This window comes from Thamnophis sirtalis, unplaced genomic scaffold, assembly GCF_051295495.1.
Source record: "Thamnophis sirtalis isolate CommonGarterSnake01/CBP01778 unplaced genomic scaffold, rThaSir2_p1.2 scaffold_7, whole genome shotgun sequence".
Lineage (NCBI taxonomy): Eukaryota > Metazoa > Chordata > Lepidosauria > Squamata > Natricidae > Thamnophis > Thamnophis sirtalis.
This window is the reverse complement of record NW_028261387.1, coordinates 84,577,733-84,596,863: the sequence shown is the minus strand read 5'-3', so window position 1 is coordinate 84,596,863 and position 19,131 is coordinate 84,577,733. Positions and strand designations below refer to the sequence as shown.

At 43.0% G+C, this 19,131-nt stretch overlaps 1 protein-coding gene across 3 annotated transcripts in view; it reads right to left on the bottom strand.

Moving 5' to 3' along the window:
* The window catches only part of PHACTR3 (phosphatase and actin regulator 3), a 296,138-nt gene that overhangs the window by 126,189 nt on the left and 150,818 nt on the right, over nt 1-19,131 (bottom strand). For all 3 annotated transcript variants that reach the window (XM_087720528.1, XM_087720529.1, XM_087720530.1), the window contains 3 exons: nt 9,521-9,727; nt 4,903-5,170; nt 201-448 (listed from right to left, as the gene is read on the bottom strand). In XM_087720528.1, the coding sequence (XP_087576654.1) occupies nt 201-448; nt 4,903-5,170; nt 9,521-9,727 (723 nt within the window). The remainder of the gene's footprint in view (nt 1-200; nt 449-4,902; nt 5,171-9,520; nt 9,728-19,131) is intronic.

Below are 19,131 nucleotides of genomic sequence, written 5' to 3'. Positions count from 1 at the left end.
GAATGGAATAAAATAGAATAAAATATAATAGAATAGAATAGAATAAGCACTTAGACATATATAGCTTCATAGTGCTTTTACAGCCCTCTCTAAGCGACTTACAGAGTCAGCATATTGTCCCCAACAATCTGGGTCCTCATTTTACCCACCTCAGAAGGATGGAAGGCTTGGTAGAAGGTTCATAAAGGGCTTTTTCTTACCAGAAATTATGGAATCATTCAAAACTTCTTCGTCCTCATAGAAAACCGTATCATCCTTGATTTCAGAGTCCATGATCAGGTTTTCTTTGTTCTCATCCAACTCCTTCACCGAATTCCATTTGTTTTCTGGATCGCTGTTGTAACTCATTGAACCATCCTTCTCTTTGCCGTGTTCAGTGCTGGATGTTCTGGACAAACGGATATCCATTCGTTTTTTGGGAGACGCTTTGTTTTCTCTTCCATGAAAGCTGGAGACAAAACGCAAACAGCATTGGGTTTCAGACCAGGGATCAGCGCTTGCAACATGTTCTCCCAAGCACAAGGCAGGGAGCTGTGGCGTAGGTGGCAGGAGATTTCAGCGTTCAAGATGGGGAAGCTGAGCTCTGAATATCTACCACAAGATGAAGGTACAAGATGACAGTGATGGATCTGAAATATGCTAACATGGCATGCACGGCTGACCTTTTCAAAGAACAGCATGTGTGTTTCTAATATAAACCTTAATTAAAACAAAACATCCATATTCTGATCATATATCACTTTATGGAAAATAACCCTCCCAAAAAATAAATGCAAAGGAAGCACGCTATCACAAAATATGGGTCAGTCACCTAATGTTATGGTCTGGCAGCAGATTCAGACAGTGAGGAGGTTGGGGAGGAACATGGGCCAGTCCTGGAGTCTGGGGAAGGCTGTGATGAAGGCTCTGTGTCAGAGACAGAGAGGAGGCCAGAGCCATATGCTAGTTATCAGCTGCCTTCAGAGTCAGACATCAGTGAGGCAGACAAACAGCTGGAGCCTCTTCCCAGTGTGCGCATGCGCAGAGTTGCCAGATGAAGGGATCAGCTAAAGAACAGGAGTCGACTTGGGAGTAAGGCCACAGGTGGATGATGAATTTCCCAGAGGAAATAAAAGAGGAGCGAAGGGGGAGTGGAGTTTGCAGGAGACAATTAGTTCACCTAATTGTTTCGTGACTCTCCAAGACTCCTTGCCACGTTTTGCAGATATCGGCCTGGCAGCTCTCCAAGCCAGATAAGGTCTGTGACTGTAAATCCTCCCTTGAAAGACTTTGCTGGATGTGAATGACCAGAATTTACAGTAAATTAATAAAAGAGTTTTTTGTCAGGACAAGGAGTTTGCTTCATGCTCTTGGGAAACCTCGGTCAGAACACCTATGCATTTTCTAGGGTTGCGTCTGAGATTTTTTCTGAGTTCTGCAGGTAGTCTTCAACTTACAACAGTTCATTTAATGACCATTCAAAGTTACAACAGCACTGAAAAAAGTGACTTATGACCGTTTTCACAGTTATGGCCGTTGTAGCATCCTCGTTATTGTGGGATCAACATTTAGATGCTTGGCAACTGGTTCATATTTATGACCGTTGCTGTGTCCCAAGGTCTTGTGATCACCTTTTGTGACCTTCTGTAAAGCAAAGTCAGTTGGGAAGCTTCACTTAACCAGGTTACTAACTTCTCCATTGCAGTGATTCATTTAACAAGTGTGATAAGAAAGGTTGTAAAATGTGGCAAAGCTCACTTAACTAATGTCTCACTTAACAACAGAAATTTTGGGCTCCATTGTGGTCGTAGGTCGAGGGCTACCTGTACTTCTATGGTTCTAATGCAGAATTTTGGTTTTGTTCAGGTTCTGAGTATTTCCTGGTTTCCCCATCAGTGTGTACCTTCAGCCACAAAACCATCCTCACAAACATCTGATCACTTTTTCATACATTTGTCTTCTTCCCAGCGGGCTTCTGACAGAACCAAATTTGCTTAATACCTGCATGATCCACTCAACAACCACAGAGGTTCACTTAACATTTCATTTTTCCTAGCAGATGCATTCAGGAACCCACTTTTCTTAATATACTTTCTTTTCCTTATATAATCTAGTTTCCTGCGTGTTTCCCTCTAATGCCCACCCTGCTGTGCACATTTTTCCTTTTGTCCTACAAAAGTCACGCAGACTTTTCCATTGTCAACTGCACCGCACGTTTCTGAAAAATGCACAGTAAAGGCCCACCGATGTGCTTCTGGTCTGGGAGCCAAGACTTCAGTACATTTGCATTAAAAAAAAATCTGAATCTCTGTTGTGGCCCAGCAGGAGCTGTTGGAGCTGCCACCAGACTCTGACAGCGAGTGGCCCTATGAGTCGGCTCTGGAGGATGTGGAGGACCCTGGACAGGGTTCTGACTCTGAGCAGGGTGCAGAGAGACTGGTTGGCCACCAGGTGGCGCCTCAGCCTTGGACCAGTGGGGAGGAGACAAGGGAGAGTGATCCAGAAGCCAGCAGTGAGTTGTTCCTGGATGTACACCATCGAAGAGCTACTAGGCGTCAGGAACAATTATGCAATTACAGGAGGTGATTGTACTCAGCTGGTGGTCATTAGGCTCCTCTCCAGACTATAAAAGCTACTTGTGCACATGGCCCTCTTTGTAGAAGTCAACGCAGGATTGAATGTCGGAGGACAGTACTGTGAGCTTGGCAGGCTGGATTGCTGCCAAGCCTTATCTGTGTTTATTGCTGCCTGAGTTTGTCTGAGTTGCTGCCAAGGTCCTTATCTGTTTGTTATGCTTGGCTTTCAGCCACCGAGGTTTTGGTGTTTTGCTAATTAAAGTACATTCCAGTTAAGCTTGTCTCGGCATTCATTACTGGACGGAGGAAGGGGTCAGAACACATCTCTCTACCATATCCGGTATTGCCTACATTATTCTATCCAAGTCCCTCTGTTTGCTTGGCTACCTTGTTGGAGAAAGAACAGCAGGATTTTATTAGTCAGGCCTTCTTCAAAACTTCTGTATTACCACCTCTACAATATGGTGAGGTGGGTTACTCTATTCATGTGATGGAATGTGCTCCTGGAGCAGGGGTGGGATTTAGCCGCTTCGGACCAGTTCGGATGAACTGGATGCTAATTTTACATCAGGTTCGCCAAACCGGTAGCTGCAAGGACAGACTGGCTGGCCCCACCCATGCCTCCCCTCCCAGGAGTGTCCATGTGGCCCATTCTGGATGCCAAGTAAGTGTATGGCCTACACGGAGCCTCTGGGAGGGCAAAAACTGGGCCTCCTGGAAGTTTGGGAAGCCCGGGAAATGAGTCTGTTTCTGGCCTCTGGAGGGCTTCCAGAGGCTTGGGAGGATGAAAACACCCCCCTCCTCTGCCATGATGCACCAGGCTGAGTAGGCCACACCCACCATGGCCACACCCATGCAGGAACCAGGCAGAGAACCGGTTGTTAAAATTTTTGAATCTCATCCCCAACCTGGAGGAATAGTGAGGGAGAGTTTTGGCAACAAAGAGTTTTCCCAGGAAGGAGTCTGGATGAAGAGAGCATATATCCCTGAGTTGGATACAGGAGGGGGGAAGAGGTTCAGGTACTGTGGGGGTTCTTAGTGGTCTCTGAGCTTGGTTGTTTTCTTGAAGACATTTCATTACCCGACTAGGTAACCTCATCATGTTACCTAGTTGGGCAGTGAAATGTCTGCAAGAAAACAACCAATGCTAGTGAGCACCAAGGAACCCGCAATTCAATCCTGAGCTATAAATAATCCCCTCCATAGGTTCAGGGTAGCCACACCCTAAAATCTCTCAGGATATGTCTAGAAGGTTAAAAGGTTATTGCTTTAGTTTGGCAAGATTCTGTCCATTGGGTGTAGGCAAATAAAGGCTCAGACTCAACTGAATTTTGCTGTCTCCTCTCTAGACTTTGGGCCTGACAACTCTTCTACTATAGAAATCAGCTTGCCACTTGATAAGCATCCGAATCATAGAACATAGGGCTGGAAGGGACCTTGGAGGCAGGAGACCATATCATGCTGCACAAATGACTGTCCAATCCTTTCCCGAAAACTTTCAGTGATGAAGAACACAGGATTGTGGGAGGTCAACTGTTCCATAGATTCATTGTAACAGAATAAGAGAATTGGGAAGGGACCTTAGAGGTCTTCTAGTCAAACCCCCTGCTCTATCAGGAAATCCTATACCATTCCAGACAAATGGCTGTCCAGTCTCTTCTTTAAAGCCCCCAGTGATGGAGCACCCACAGCTTCTGAAGGCAAGTTGTTCTACTGATTAATTATTCCCACTGTCAGGAAATTTCTCCTTAGTTCTAGGTTGCTTCTGTCCTGGATTAGAAATTCTAAGAATGAATCATGTCATTCTTAGATTTGTATCAGATAGTAGTTGATAACCTGGCATTGCCCGGGTATTTATTTATAGGGGGAAAATGTCTGGACCAAATGTAATTTTTAATGTTGGGTTTTCCCCCTTACCAGAAGGAGCCCCCTTGTGGAATACTGTGAAGCTGTTACCATGGCAACTCCACTGCCCTGTACAGTAGAAGCCATTTTATGGCAGAACAGGCTGTATCTTAACAGAACACACACCCCGAGGGGTGTAAGGGGTGTCTTGCCCCCCACAGTATTTGTTTCCAGAGAGTAAGCCATCTGTGTATCAAGTTTGGTTGAAATTGCTTGAGGCGTTCCAGAGTTATGCTGGAACACACACACACGTATGTGCATACCAGGTGCTTTGACACTTAATGATTCCCCTGGCTCAGCTGATAAGCTTGTGGCTTAGAGGTTAATATAACTGCCTAATAGGTAAAAACAGCCCAAGTTCGAATCCCAGCAAGGGTATGGCTAGCTGATGAGAGCTAAATAGCTAGAAATAGATCTATACTAGAGTATTGCAAGTGTTTACCTATCCTGCCGATGTTTCGTGGCCAAGGCTCTGTGAAGTTCCTCGATGACTCGACTAGGAGGTAATGGTAGGTGGACAGCAGCCAGGTGAGGAGATCCAGCCGGCGTCGTATGCTGCCCTCTGAGGTGGGGATCGGAGACTTTCGGTCCTGAGGACTGGAAGGGTACAGCTTGTCCTGAGTGTTGGGAGGAGCCAACAATTACGTAATTTTTCAAGATAGTGGATGGGGGAGATTTCAAGGCTGTCTCATCAGCTTCACTTCCTGCAGCTGGAAAGAAAATCAGAAAAGGTCATTCGTGGTGGGATGCAAACTGCAGGTTTCCATTCATTCCACACCGGGGGGGGGGGGGGAAGGACATCTGTGCCACTGCTCTTTAACTGACTTCTTCCAAAGGGCAAATCTTGAAAATTCCCTTGCCCTCATTCTCTATTGGGAGGGCAACTTTTAAAAAAAGGCAGGGGGGGGGGGCTGCAAGTCCAGAGTTGCAGGAGGGAGGGGTTATTTCCCCGAAGGCAAAGAGACAGGAGAGCTTGGAATCTCTCTGGTGAGCAGGAAGAAGCAAAGTCAGACCCTCCCTAGCAATTCACAGGGTATCATCATCTCCTTTTAACAACCCCACAATCCCTTGCGGGGAAGAGTCTGAGCAACTGAATGGAGATAGCAGAGTGTTTACTGGCCGGATGCCCTACCTTGTCGCCAATGTGGAGTTTTGTTCAACAGATATATTCTCATTGGGCCCAGAGAGAGAAATGTCTACCTCTACCAAGGATTGAACTCACAGGCTCCTGATTGTCAGGTGAGCGCTCCACCTCTAGGCCACCGCACCTCTCTAGCAATTCGCAGAGTATATCTATAACTATTGCAGAGAATTGCTTTAGTCCGGCAAGATTTCTATTTGTAGGTGAATAACAATAAAGGAAGTACTCAGAAGTCATGCTCTACATGGGGCAGCCCTGGAAGAGCATTCGGAGACTTCAGCTTGTCCAGAATGCAGCTGCGTGAGCGATTGTGGGTGCACCTCGGTTCACCAACGTAACACCTATCCTCCGCGAGCTGCACTGGCTGCCTATTGGTCTTCGGATACGCTTCAAGGCGCTAGTTGTCACTTATAAAGCCCTTCATGGTATTGGACCTGGGTACTTGAGAGACCGCCTGCTGCCAATTACCTCCAATAGACCGATCAGATCCCACAGATTAGGCCTCCTCCGAATTCCATCTGCCAGCCAATGCCGACTGGCGACTACCCGGAGGAGAGCCTTCTCTGTGGCTGCTCCAACCCTCTAGAATGAGCTCCCCATGGAGATTCGAACCCTCACCACCCTCCAGGCCTTCCGCAAAGCCCTTAAAACCTGGCTGTTCCGACAGGCCTGGGACTAAAGAGTTTTTGCCCCCTTCTCGAATGGTATGACTGTTGTGTTTTTTTAAATTTTGAATTGTTATGTCTTGTCTTTTTATCCCCCTGTCTGTACCTCCTTCCCTGATTGAATTGTGAGCCGCCCTGAGTCCCCTTTGGGGAAAAGGGCGGCTTATAAATGTAATAAATCAATCAATCAAATCAATCAATCAATGCCCCGTGTCATTCTTGGTTTTGGGGGCCTGACAGCAATTATGGAAAGGCGTGGGCCTTCATTTCTTTGTACATTTCACTTGGGATGCATGCAAAAAAGTGGGGAGAGACTTCAGTTGTATGAGTGCAGCTGCCTTCTTGACTTTTATTTTTTTTAACTCTCCTCTAGATACTTCTGTCCCCAAGAAACTACAGCTAACCAAATGACCACAGTTGAATGACTTTTCATCAAACCTTTGTAATGCAGGCAACCAAACCATCGCCTCAGTTTGCAAGTGCTTCTCCCAGCATCTGCAACACTATGGGAAGGAGAGTCTTCATTTGCTCTTAGAAATGAGGACTCTATTGAATCAGGAAGAAAAAAATTCGAGGGGGTTGCTTTGCTCAAGCCTTCATTGAAGTAAATCTCCAAGAGAGATCTGTGCAGCCCCACAATGTGAATTATTGCTGTAATTTACTTTGGAGGTATATTGGCATAACCCCGATATCATTTCTAAAATATGCACCGTGATGGATGCCTTCATAAATATGGATTCTGATTGAAAGTAGAGGGCTACGTATTACCATACGAGTGAAACCGAAAAGCATTTCATGTATGCTAGAGCTTCAGGCTTAGGGCTTATTAAATAGTCTATTTCACAGGATATTTAATTCAATATCCCTTAAAACATGCCTGGGAAAGAAAAAGGGGGGAAAAAAGCAGTGTGCTGCTGTTTGAGGTGCAAGGAGATGAAAAACTGTAGATTTTTGCCACCTACTTCTGGATACCAGTGAGACGTGAAGTTTAAAAGAAGAACTTCATAGGGCAACACTATGATGTCTTCCCAGGTAACTCTTACTTTTTACTGAGATGTATGAGTGGGGCTTTGAAAAGCTGGATAGGAAGAGTACTGAGTTCTTTGAAGACTTGTATTATAGAAGACTTCTGAGAGCACCATGGATGGCCAAGAAAACATAACAATGGAGGATCAGAAAAATCAACACAGAATTCTCATTGGAGATACAAATGTCCAGGTTCAAATTATCTTACTTCAGACACATTATGCAAAGATCCAGCTTTTTGGAAAAGGTTCTAATGCTGGAGAAAAGCTCTAAGGTTGGGAAAGCTGGAAAGAAAGAGAAGAAGACAATCAGCAGCTTGGTGGATGGACTCAGTTGTAGTGGCAATAGGTGTTTGAAGATGCCCTTAGGGTCTAGTTTAAAGATAACTCTAAGTAGGGAAAGCGAACAGCATTTAGAAAGTAGACTTAAAAGTAGTAAATCTAGTTGCCTAGGTATATTCTTCCCTATTGTAGTTTTAACTGGAACAATGCTGTATTTCTATTTAGCATCTGCTTTGGATCTGCAACTATCTACATGTAGAGATCGTTCTCTTTGGCAAGGCTATGCATGTATATAGTTATATGGCATAGCACTTAAATTCATAGTTTGAATCTACAATGAGAAGTCCTGAAGTTTCCATTTGTTTGGATGCTAGGATGTCAACGATTAGAATTAGAATAAGCTCAAGAGAAGAAACAAAATAATTCCAACAGAGAAAAGTTTGGTTGGTTGGCCCAAGTCGCCTTGAACATACACGCCCTAAGAATTATCACAGTGTCAGAGAATCCAATGATACTTTATAATGATTTCATCCTGATATGAAAGTATCGGAGTATAAGATGCACCTTTTTCCCTCAAAAAAGAGAATGGGTGCGTCTTATACACTGAATACAGCATTTTTGGCCTCCTGAAACCCCACCCCCTTTGCAAAAATGGCCGTGCATAGTCTTTAGGAGGCTTCCAGAGTGCTGATGGGGGCTGGGAAGGGTAAAAATGAGCAAAAAATGGGCCATTTTCTGCTCGTTTCCCCCCCAGCCCCCAGAAGCACTCTATAAGCCTCCTAAAGGCTATGCATGCCCTTTTTTTGACAAAAAATGGGGCCGTTTTCACAAAAAAATGAGCCATTTCTTGCTCATTGTTGGCCCCCAGTCCCCAGGAGCACGCTATAATCCTCCTAAAGGCTCTTCATGCCCTTTTTTGATGAAAAACGGGCTGTTTTTGGCAGGTCTGCAGAGTGAAAAAACTTTTTTTTTTCAATTTGCCTCTTCAAAATCTTGGTACGTCTTATACTCCGGTGAGTTTTATACTCTGAAAAATATGGTATATAACCTGCCCAGAGATCTTCCAACTTCCCAATCCATTTCTCTTTCTCTATCAAAAACAAGCCCTCCAACTTTCCCGAGAAACAGGACAATATATAAGCATATCTTAGACTACCTAAGTTGCTTCTGGTCTACATGAACGTTGCTGTAGGGATTTTTCAGCCTCTGTCATCCAGAAGAACAGGTCACATTAACCCATGCTAAATGTTCCTCTAGTTTTTTTTTTGTTTTTTTTTGACAGCCTATTGATTTCTGCCTGGGATCCAGTTCTTTGTTCAACTGAACCACCATACAAAGATAGGCATCACACTCAGATATCAGCTGTTCCATCTCCTGCAGCCTTGATTGAACTGTGCATTTTTGAATATGAAATCTGAATTGGGATTTAGAAGTGAATTTGGATTGGTCAGAAGAGAGCTTTCGTGTCTCATCTGTTTGGTCCTTGAGAAGTACCACATCTGAAATGACGTCAGCTGTCAAAGTGTCACTGTATGTTATCAACCAAATGGCAGTTCTCAAACATGTCAGATCTTAAGCATTCTCTAAGTCTACAAATTATGGAACTGAAGGTAGAATTGCCATGGTAAAATGTATCACCAGCACAGGCATGTAAGCTATGTTCATTAAAAGGTACCCCTCACACACTACATGGAAACTATCAGTTTCTTTAAAGTAGGGTTGTCCAAACTTGAGAACTTTAAGACTTGTGGACGATGCTGGCTGGGGAATTCTGGGAGTTGAAGTCCACAAGTCTTAAAGTTCCCAAGTTTGGACAACCCTGCTTTAAACTATGGGACTACGCCTTTCCTCAGTCATCTGTGAGGTCTTCTCCCATCCTCATGACTCCATGACTGATCAGTCTTCCTTCTAATAAAAGACAGCTCCCTGTGGCTGCATGAGACTCACCTGGTACAATCTTCGAGACTTTGGGTGCAATCTTGGGTGGTGGAACTGGAAGTGAGGAAGGAGGGAGAGGGACCTGGGCTGCGTTCCTTTCCATCTGTTTCTGGGGGGACTCGATGGATCCCAAAAGTAGTAAGGCTTGTGGGGTCTCTTCAGAGGTTGGCAGGCTGGCATTTTCCTGTTCATCTGTGGATGCTGATGTCTTCTTGGCTGAGAGGAGACAGAATCAGAGGCAATGGGACATGAAATACACCATGACCAGTGGTGGGATGCAACCGGTTTAATGACCGGTTTAGTAAGTGCACGAGTGCAGCATTCAAAAAAATGACCTTTGAAAGCTTCAAAACTTACCATCTATGTCAGCGCCTGAGAGTAAAACAGTGGCACTTGGCAATCTGGTGTGCCGCGCGAATCAGCTGAGCTAAAAAAACAGGGAAATATAGGACAGGAAAGTGCAGGGGCGTGTGGGCGGGGCCAAATGCTCAACAGAACTACTGGTTCGCCCGAAACTGCTATGAACCGACTGAGTCCCACGCCTGACTGAGTCCCACGCCTGACTATGACAGCAGCACAAGGGGAAGGGGAAGAAAGAGAGAGAAGGAAATACAGGCGTGGAGGTATAGCATGCAACAAAGAACTCACAAAGAACTCATTGTGTCCCCCCCCCCATGGCCAACAGACCATTCCAGGAACTAGGCAGCCCAGATGGTAGATAAAAATGACCCAGAGCTTCAGCAAACAACTCTCTTTTAAGGAAAAAGGTAGAGTTGAGAGGAGGTGGCGCAGTGGTTAAATGCAGCACTGCAGGCTACTTCAGCTGACTGCAGTTCTGCAATTCGGCTGTTCAAATCTCACCGGCTCAGGGTTGACTCAGCCTTCCATCCTTCCGAGGTGGGTAAAATGAGGACCCGGATTGTTGTTGGGGGCAATATGCTGACTCTGTAAACCGCTTAGAGAGGGCTGAAAGCCCTAGGAAGTGGTATATAAGTCTAATTGCTATTGCTATTGCTACTTATTTACAACACAACAGATCTCAATTCTCTTCCTCCCACCTCTCTTCTGGAAAATGGGTTCAAATGCTTTGAAGAATGTGTGGTGGGCTTTAGGGCCAGTTCTACTGTTCAAATCCCAGGGATATCCAATGTTAGGGACAGCAGACTCTGTATTCCTTTTACTACAGCCAGAATTGCTCCTGAGTGTAAGAGGATAACATAGTATATGCCTCAAGGGTTGAGTTCCTGAGAGAAAGTTAAGGGTGGCCTTAATTAAATACATAAACCTATCTACCATTTCAGCTGAACTATACCCCTCCACTCTAATGGCATAGCACTCTATTGAGAAAACTAAGATCACGCCATCCGGTCCTCTCAATTCCTGGCAAATAGATGGGGAAGAAATTGAGGTAGTGACAGATTTTGTTTTCCTGGGCTCCAAGATCACCGCAGATGGGGAGTGCAGTCAAGAAATGAAAAGACGCTTGCTCCTAGGGAGGAAAGCTATGGCAAATATGTACAGCATACTAAAATGTAGAGACATCACTCTGCCAATGAAAGTGTGTATAGTCAAGGCTACGGTTTTCCCAGTTGCAATGTATGGCTGTGAAAGTTAGACCATAAGGAAGGCTGAGCGCCAAAGAATTGAGGCCTTTGAACTATGGTGCTGGAGAAGACTCCTGCGAGTCCCTTGGACTGCAAGGCGATCAAACCGGTCAGTCCTGGAGGAGAGCAACCCTGACTGCTCTTTAGAAGGCCAGATCCTGAAGATGAAACTCAGATACTTTGGCCACCTAATGAGAAGGAAGAAGTCACTGGAGAAGAGCCTAATGCTGGGAAAGATTGAGGGCAAAAGAAGAACGGGACGACAGAGAATGAGGTGCCTGGCTGGAGTCACCAAAGCAGTAGGCATGAGCTTAAATGGACTCCAGAGAATGGCAGAGGACAGGAAGGCCTGGAGGAACGTTGTCCATGAGGTCGTGATGGATCAGACACAACTTCGCAAGTAACAACAACACCCCTCCTAAACTTCTAAAGTGCAACAAATAAAATGACAATATAAAACTACAAAGGAGCCATGCTCTTCAATGCTCCAGAGATGGTGATTAATTGCTCTTATTCAAACATGAGTGTCTGAACATTGACTTAATATATACTGAAAAGAGTGGCTCTATTATTGTAAGAAAAAAAATGACACATTTTTTTTTAAAAAATAGTTTAGTCCTAATTATAAGAACAATACAAAAGAAGAGAAAGTGTCAGTAAGTGCTCTATTCAAAGCTGAAAGTTGGAGATGGCAGCATTTCAGTACTTTAAACAAAATTATCAATGACTGAACAATGCTATCTGAACTGAATGGTATTTGTTTTTTGGTGATTAAGCTGACCTGAAATGAAATGAATTTGTATCTGAGCAAACATGGATAGGTTTGGGTTTCACAGAGGAAAAAAAACCAAAGTCATGTTTCACTGCAATCTTTTGAAGACCAGCGTAGTTCACCAAGGAAGGAAGTCCATTCAAGTCTAGTTAGTGAAAAGGAAATGTGTGGCCGGGCAGAATTTAAGATCCCTGCAATGATTGGAGAGATGGGATATTTCTTGGGGAAATCTCAAAGAGTTTTTGGGGAGAATGGAATGGAAGAGAACCATTAATATCGGTGGAGTATGAGGTACCTATTCTTGTGTTTCATGTGTTCCTTCTCCAAGCATAAGATCTATCTAACAAAATGAAATTCAATGGTGAAAAAAGTAAGGTTCTAAATTTAGGCAAGAAAAACAAAATGCACAGGTATGGGGTACCTGGCTCAATAGTAGTAACTGTGAGAGGGATCTTGGAGTCCTGGTGGACAACCATTTAAATATGAGCCAGCCCTGTGCAGCAGCTGCCAAAAAAGCCAACACAGTTCTAGGCTACATAAACAGAGGGCTAGAATCAAGATCACATGAAGTGTTAATACCACTTTATAACACCTTGGTAAGGCCACACTTGGACTACTGTATCCAGTTTTGGTCGCCAGAATGTAAAAAAGATGATGAGACTCTAGAAAGAGTGCAGAGAAGAGCAACAAAGATGATTAGGGGACTGGAAGCTAAACTATATAAAGGACAGTTGCTGGAATTGGGCCTGTCCAGTTTGATGAAAAGAAGGACTCAGAATCTCAGGGCCTGCCACAAAGAAGAGGGAGTTAAGCTATTCTACAAAGCACCTGAGGATAGAGCAAGAACCAATGGGTGGAAACTAATCAAGGAGAGAAGCAACCTAGAGCTAAGGAAAAATTTCCTGACAGAACAATTAATCGGTGGAACAACTTGCCTCCAGAAGTTGTGGATGCTCTAACACTGGAGATTTTCAAGAAGAGATTGGGCAATCAGTTGTCTAAAATGCTATAAGGTCTCCTCCCTATACAGGGGGTTGGACTAGAAGACCTCCAAGGTCCCTTTCAACTCTGTTCTATATTTCTTCTATCTCGAAATAATTTCATAGACTGTTTTGGGATGGAAGAACATGGATTGTTTAGCAATTACATTTAACATTTGTAGGGCCCTGAGGACACAATGACCAAAATATTGGTACAAAGTAGATCAAGCCTAGCAATGAGAAGAGTTATATTTTAGCAGTTGTTGTTAAGAAAATCTTTTTTTTTATCAAGGCTCTCTTTACGGACATCTGGCACAGCTTCCCTGTATTTCTCACCTCAAAAATAACTGAACCTTTCTTGGTTCAGTTTTTAGCAACTGTAGTCAGTGGACTGGGGAAAAGGAGTATTAACAGTGGCACATGGCCCTGGCATCCTAACTTATTCATTTAATCAATGAAGATGGATCTACAAGACACATTGAAAGTGCTAATGGTGTTTTGGGTTTGTTCTGTCCTGGTCCATTAACAGAAATGTCAGAAAGGACAACTGTATGAAGAATGCGCATGGATTTGGGATTAAAAACCTACTGGCCCCAGTAGAATTAGTACAGAAACAAAAGAGCAGGGATCCAACAGCAATCCTAAAACAGAGATACACAACTAGGAATTCCTCCTGCTCCACCTGATTTGGACTACAATGCCCATTTCTCTTATCACTGCCCGCAGTGTTTGTATTTAGTCACCAATTCAAAGTAGACATTTGGGTGATATCATTTTATATCTGCTCTAGCAGATATAATAATAAGGGTTCCCTTTATATTTTATATCAATGAAATGGAACAGCACAATCCTTAGAAACTATAATATTGGGATGAGGAACCTAAAAAATATAAGCCACCTTAAACATTCAAGAATTACAGTGGTTATATTCACTACTGTCCACTAGAAGGCTGTATGTATGTATGTATGTATGTATGTATGTATGTATGTATGTATGTATGTATGTATGTTTTTTAATTTGTGCTGATAAATAAATAAAGGGAGACTAGTATAGATCTATTTCAAGCTATTTAGATCTCATCAGCTAGCCATACCCTTACTGGGATTCGAACCTGTGCTGTATTGCATCTTAGGCAAACGTCTTAGCCATTAAGCCACAGGTCTCCTCCTTATCAGCTGAAGCCAGGGAAGAAGGTATATATTTAGTGCCACAACCCCTGGTAAGCCCCAATTATGGGAGGAAGCTAACTGCTTCCATTATCTGTCAATCGGCTCGTCACAAGAGTGAAATAGATCTATACTAGTCTCCCTTTATTTATTTATCAGCACAAATAAAAAAACACAAATATAACAAAGGCAACAGTAAAAATATTGGGTTTCTGTCGTGATGGACTCTTGTGACTGGTATGCCCAAATATGGGAGGAAGATCACTACTTCCATTCTCTTCCATTCCATATATATGGCTTACTCTGAAGAAAATTCACACAGGATTCACAACTGCCTTGTTTTTAAAAGAAACTATCATTTAAAATAAAAGAAATACAGTCATTTTGGTAATACCACTTCAACTCTGGCCCACAATTCCTTTTAAACTTATTCCAACCAGCCATAAAAAATATGCCATTGGTTGTCTAACCACAGAATTCTACTAATGGGAACAGAGTATAAGACCCAACAAATCAAATGATTGAATGATTTATGTATTATTGATATAATCGTTTGGTTTATTATTGTATCTTATGATTTATCACTTTGCTGCTTGTATGGACACTGAGAGTGTATGCACCAGAAACAAATTTCTTGCATGCCCAATTACACTTGGCCTATAAAGAATATTCTATTCTATTCTATTCTATTCTACTCTACTCTACGCCGTGCCACACCGCACCACTCCACTCTCCACTCCACTCCACTCCACTCTACTCCACTCCACTCCACTCCACTCCACTCCACTCCACTCCACTCCACTATTATCAATTTGGTTTTGGCATTCATATTTAGATAGAGATTCTCCAGGATGAACTGTCACCAAGTAGGCCTTTCAGAAAGTTCAAAAATATTTATATTTGTCTTCAGAATTGCTTGTGTATATGTATTAGTGTATGTAAATGAAAAAGGAGTAGATGTTGATTTTCAATTGCTTGATTTTCTAGTATACTTTCTGGAGTTTTAATTTTAATTCTGTATCTCTTCATGACATTTCTTGCATTCTCGTTTTTGTTTTTCATTTCTTTTCTGTCTTGAAAAAATCCCATTGAAGGAGAAGGAGAGAGATTTAAATTTTATATCTTGTAAGACACCCAGAGTTATTTTTGAAATCAGATAGCCTTCAAAAATCTATTGAGTGAGTGCATAATCCATGATAGTTAAACTTCAGGAAATTAGTTGGACTGTCCTGAATACAATATGATAAAATTAAAACAAAGAATGCACTACTGTATTGAAGCAATTCAGATGTTTGTCAGCTTAGCCACTAGGGGGCAGCTAATGAAGGGAACAGATGTTTTAAGGTTTTTCTTCACATTTCTTTTTGTGAGAATATTGTAGGGATATTACAAAAGCTATTTGCTACTCACCATTTTTCAAAATCCTTTCCAGTAAGATATGTGCATTGATACCAATATTTCTTTCCATCTTCTAGGAAACCATAAGATGCATAGTTTTATGAACGCTAGCTTTTGTTGCAATGCACCCTGATTCACTCCATATATGAATATTTTATGTTTAATCATGGTGTATCTACTCTGAGCCTATCTTAGTGCATCTATATTGGAGCAATGGAGAGTGAAATCGCATGCATTATTTGTGAAGGGAAAATATATGGCTTCGTGTGTCAAAATGCACAGCTGTTACAGACACACTGACCAATTGTCAGTCCTTTGACACTACTTCATAAAATCACTTCTTGTTCCTCTGTTGAGATGATTGTTGGGAGCTTTTTAATCACATCTCACACAAAACTGTGTTGTCAAATTCATGTTTCCCTTTTTACAGTTCATGTCCTTAAATTCTTTCACTGATCTCCAGTCTAGTTCCATATATTGTCAACCCCCATAGCTGAACAGTTTTTTGAGGAGGAGGAGGAGGAAGAAGGAGAAGGAGAAGGAGAAGGAGAAGGAGAAGGAGAAGGAGAAGGAGAAGAAGAAGAAGAAGAAGAAGAAGAAGAAGAAGAAGAAGAAGAAGAAGAAGAAGAAGAAGAAGAAGAAGAAGAAGAAGAAGAAGAAGAAGAAGGAAGAAGAAGAATGACAACTGATGAAGTTTCATCAGTTGTAACAACCGATGAAGCTTCTTGGATGAGAAGGGGAACTAATTCTTCAAAACTAACCAAACAAACAAAAAAAAAGTTTAGTTGCCTTTTATAAAAAGCAATTTTGAGACAATTTTGATGACCTATATGACTGAGAATCTCCATAGACATTTCCGCATAGCTGAACTTTCCTCGTGTCATTTCTTTTTGCAACTGAACTGAGTTTTCTTTTAAATGCAGCCTACTCTCCATGGTGGGTCAAAATGCTGTCTTAGATCTCCAGTGGGTTATCCCTACTTTCTCCTACTTCTGCAAAACTGAAAGAAGAATTTACATGAAAAAATTAAGGGCAATATTTTCATGTCCTCCCTCTTAAGATTTCTATACGGGTAGTCTTCGACTTACAACAGTACATTTAGTGACCGTGAGAAGTTAGAATGACACTGAAAAAAAAGTGACTTTTGATCATTTTCCCCACTTTGCCGCATCTCCATGGTCGCATGATTTACATTCGGATACTTGACAACTGACTCACATTTATGACAGCTGCAGTGTCCCCAGGGTCATGTGATTCCCTTTTGCGACCTTCTGACAAGCAAAGTCCAAGGGGAAGCCAGATTCCCTGAATAACTGTGTTACTAATTTAACAACTGCTGTGATTCACCTAACGCAGGGGTCACCAAACTGTGGCTCTGGAGCCACATATGGCACATTCCTCCCTCTGCTGCGGCTCTGTCACCAGTCGGAGCCACAATTTTGAGAGGAGCTTCCGGGGGGTGGGGGGGGAGAAGAGAAGCACAGTGTGCCAGGAGAAGATTCTATGGAAAGGGGAAGGTTTTCCAGTTGTCTCCACAATTGATAGGGCTTTTGGTTATGACAGGTAGAGGAAAAAGTATGCCGCGCTAGGAGGAGACTCTATGGTGGGGGAACTGAACTTCTGGTCAGCTCCAGAATTGAACAGGGGGCTTCCAGTTAGGACCTTTGTGGCTCCCAGTGTTTTCTTTTCTGTGGGAAATGGGTCCAAATGGCTCTTTGAGTGGTTAAGTTTGCCGATTCCTGACTTAACAAATGCACCTGTCAGGTAAGTAACACCCCCAATTAAAGAAGACGTTGAAGCTTGAGTTTCCTCAAAGTTCCATTTTATTAGAGATGCCATATTGGCACATCTGGGAAAACTTCCAGATTTTCCCCACCGAAGTGAAAATTCAAGTCCCTGCCCAGCATGGTCCAATCAGGCACCATCCAAAACTGGAGATGCCTTCCAGTCACACCACCCCAGGTGCAGGGCAGGGTGTCCTTGACTCTCTGAGAAAGGAATGTTATTTAGACTACATAGCTCCCGTAGTTCATATAATCTCCCCTCCCATTTTCCCATAAGCATTAATTGTGGCAGGCCTGAAGGTCCGTAGGAAAAGAAGGCTTCCATGCCTGACAGCACTGTGGAAAGACCTCTCTCCATGCAACAGGTCTCTGGTGCCCAAAAAGATGGGTGGGCTGCATTACAACACACTAACTTTTAACTGACTTTATAGAAGGTTCGAGGTTCGAGGTTCATTTTATTTATATGCCACCCTATTCCCAATGGGACTCAGGGCGGCGCACAAACCCAAGGGAGGGGAAGGGAAACAAAATTACAACAGCAAAAAATACAGAGCATTTAAAACAACCAATAGCCACACGATTCGAGAGGGGAAGGGAACTCATCAACCCCAGGCCTGCCGACACAGCCAGGTTTTGACAGCTTTTCGGAAGGCCTGGAGAGAGGTGAGGGTCTGAATCTCTGCGGGGAGCTCGTTCCAAAGGGCTGGAGCCGCCACAGAGAAGGCCCTCCCCCGGGTAGTGGCCAGATGACATTGGCTAGTAGATGGAACCCGGAGGAGGCCTAATCTGTGTGATCTAATGGGACAACACTTATACAAAATACAGTATTTGATACTCAGTGTTTAGCTTTTCTGTCTATTTTAGGAAGGCTTCAAACGAGAAAGGATTCCAATTATGATTAACAACATCAAGTTCCAGCGTCCCCCATCATCCTCTCTTACACTTATTGCTATTTCCATCCCTTCAATGAAACATAAAGAAATTCTTAAGATGCTTTCCAACTTGTAGTGATGAATTTCATTGAAATTAATTTCACCCTTGAAGTCCAGGCTTACAATTTACATTGTACAAGAAATGATTCCCTTCTTTCTTCCTTTCTTTCTTCCTTCCCACCGAAGACAAAGTCGCTAGGGAAGGGGGAAAGGGCTTTCCTTGTATGCTATCAAGCTGCCAGCCCTCATGCCCCAGAAATAAATCCTTCCATTCTAGTTCAGAGCTGAAGAAGCTTCTTGGATGAGTAGCGAAACGTCTTCAAAGAAAAAAACAGAAAGTCCAGTTGCCTCTTAAAAACGCACCTTTGGGATAGCCACGACCTGGATGACTCAGAGTCACCATAGACATTGCCCAGAAATATTTAGTTGTCTTAGGAAACAACTTTATGGAATGTTGCTAAAGATAAATGACAAGGGAGTGCAGAAATAGATAAAAATAATAATTTTTAAAGAAAAAACGTGAAGTAAATAACTCAATGTATTGACACAGAGTTGACAAGGAAAGAGAAATGTCAAGGTAGTGGAAATCTTTCACCAACACAATTCAATGTAAACCCAATCAATCAAGCAGGAAGATTTTGAAGATTTGAAGGTTTATTTTATTTATATGCCGCCCTATTCCCTGAGGGACTCAGGGCGGCTAACAAACCCAAGGGGGGGGAGGTAAACACAAAGGAAGTACAACAAAGAAGGTACAAGCAGGAAACGATCCTTTTTGGTACCCTGCTTCAAGGCAGAGTGATTTCATTGGTTTGCTCTACCTGCTAATCAGAAGAAAAATGTAGGTTTTGAAGACAATCTGGTATGTGACCCAACAAAAGCACGAACGTCATAAGCGCGCCGACAAAACCGCGCCGCTAAAACCGCGATGTCAAAAGCGCATTGACAACAGCGCGCCGACAACAGCGCGCCGACAGAAGCGA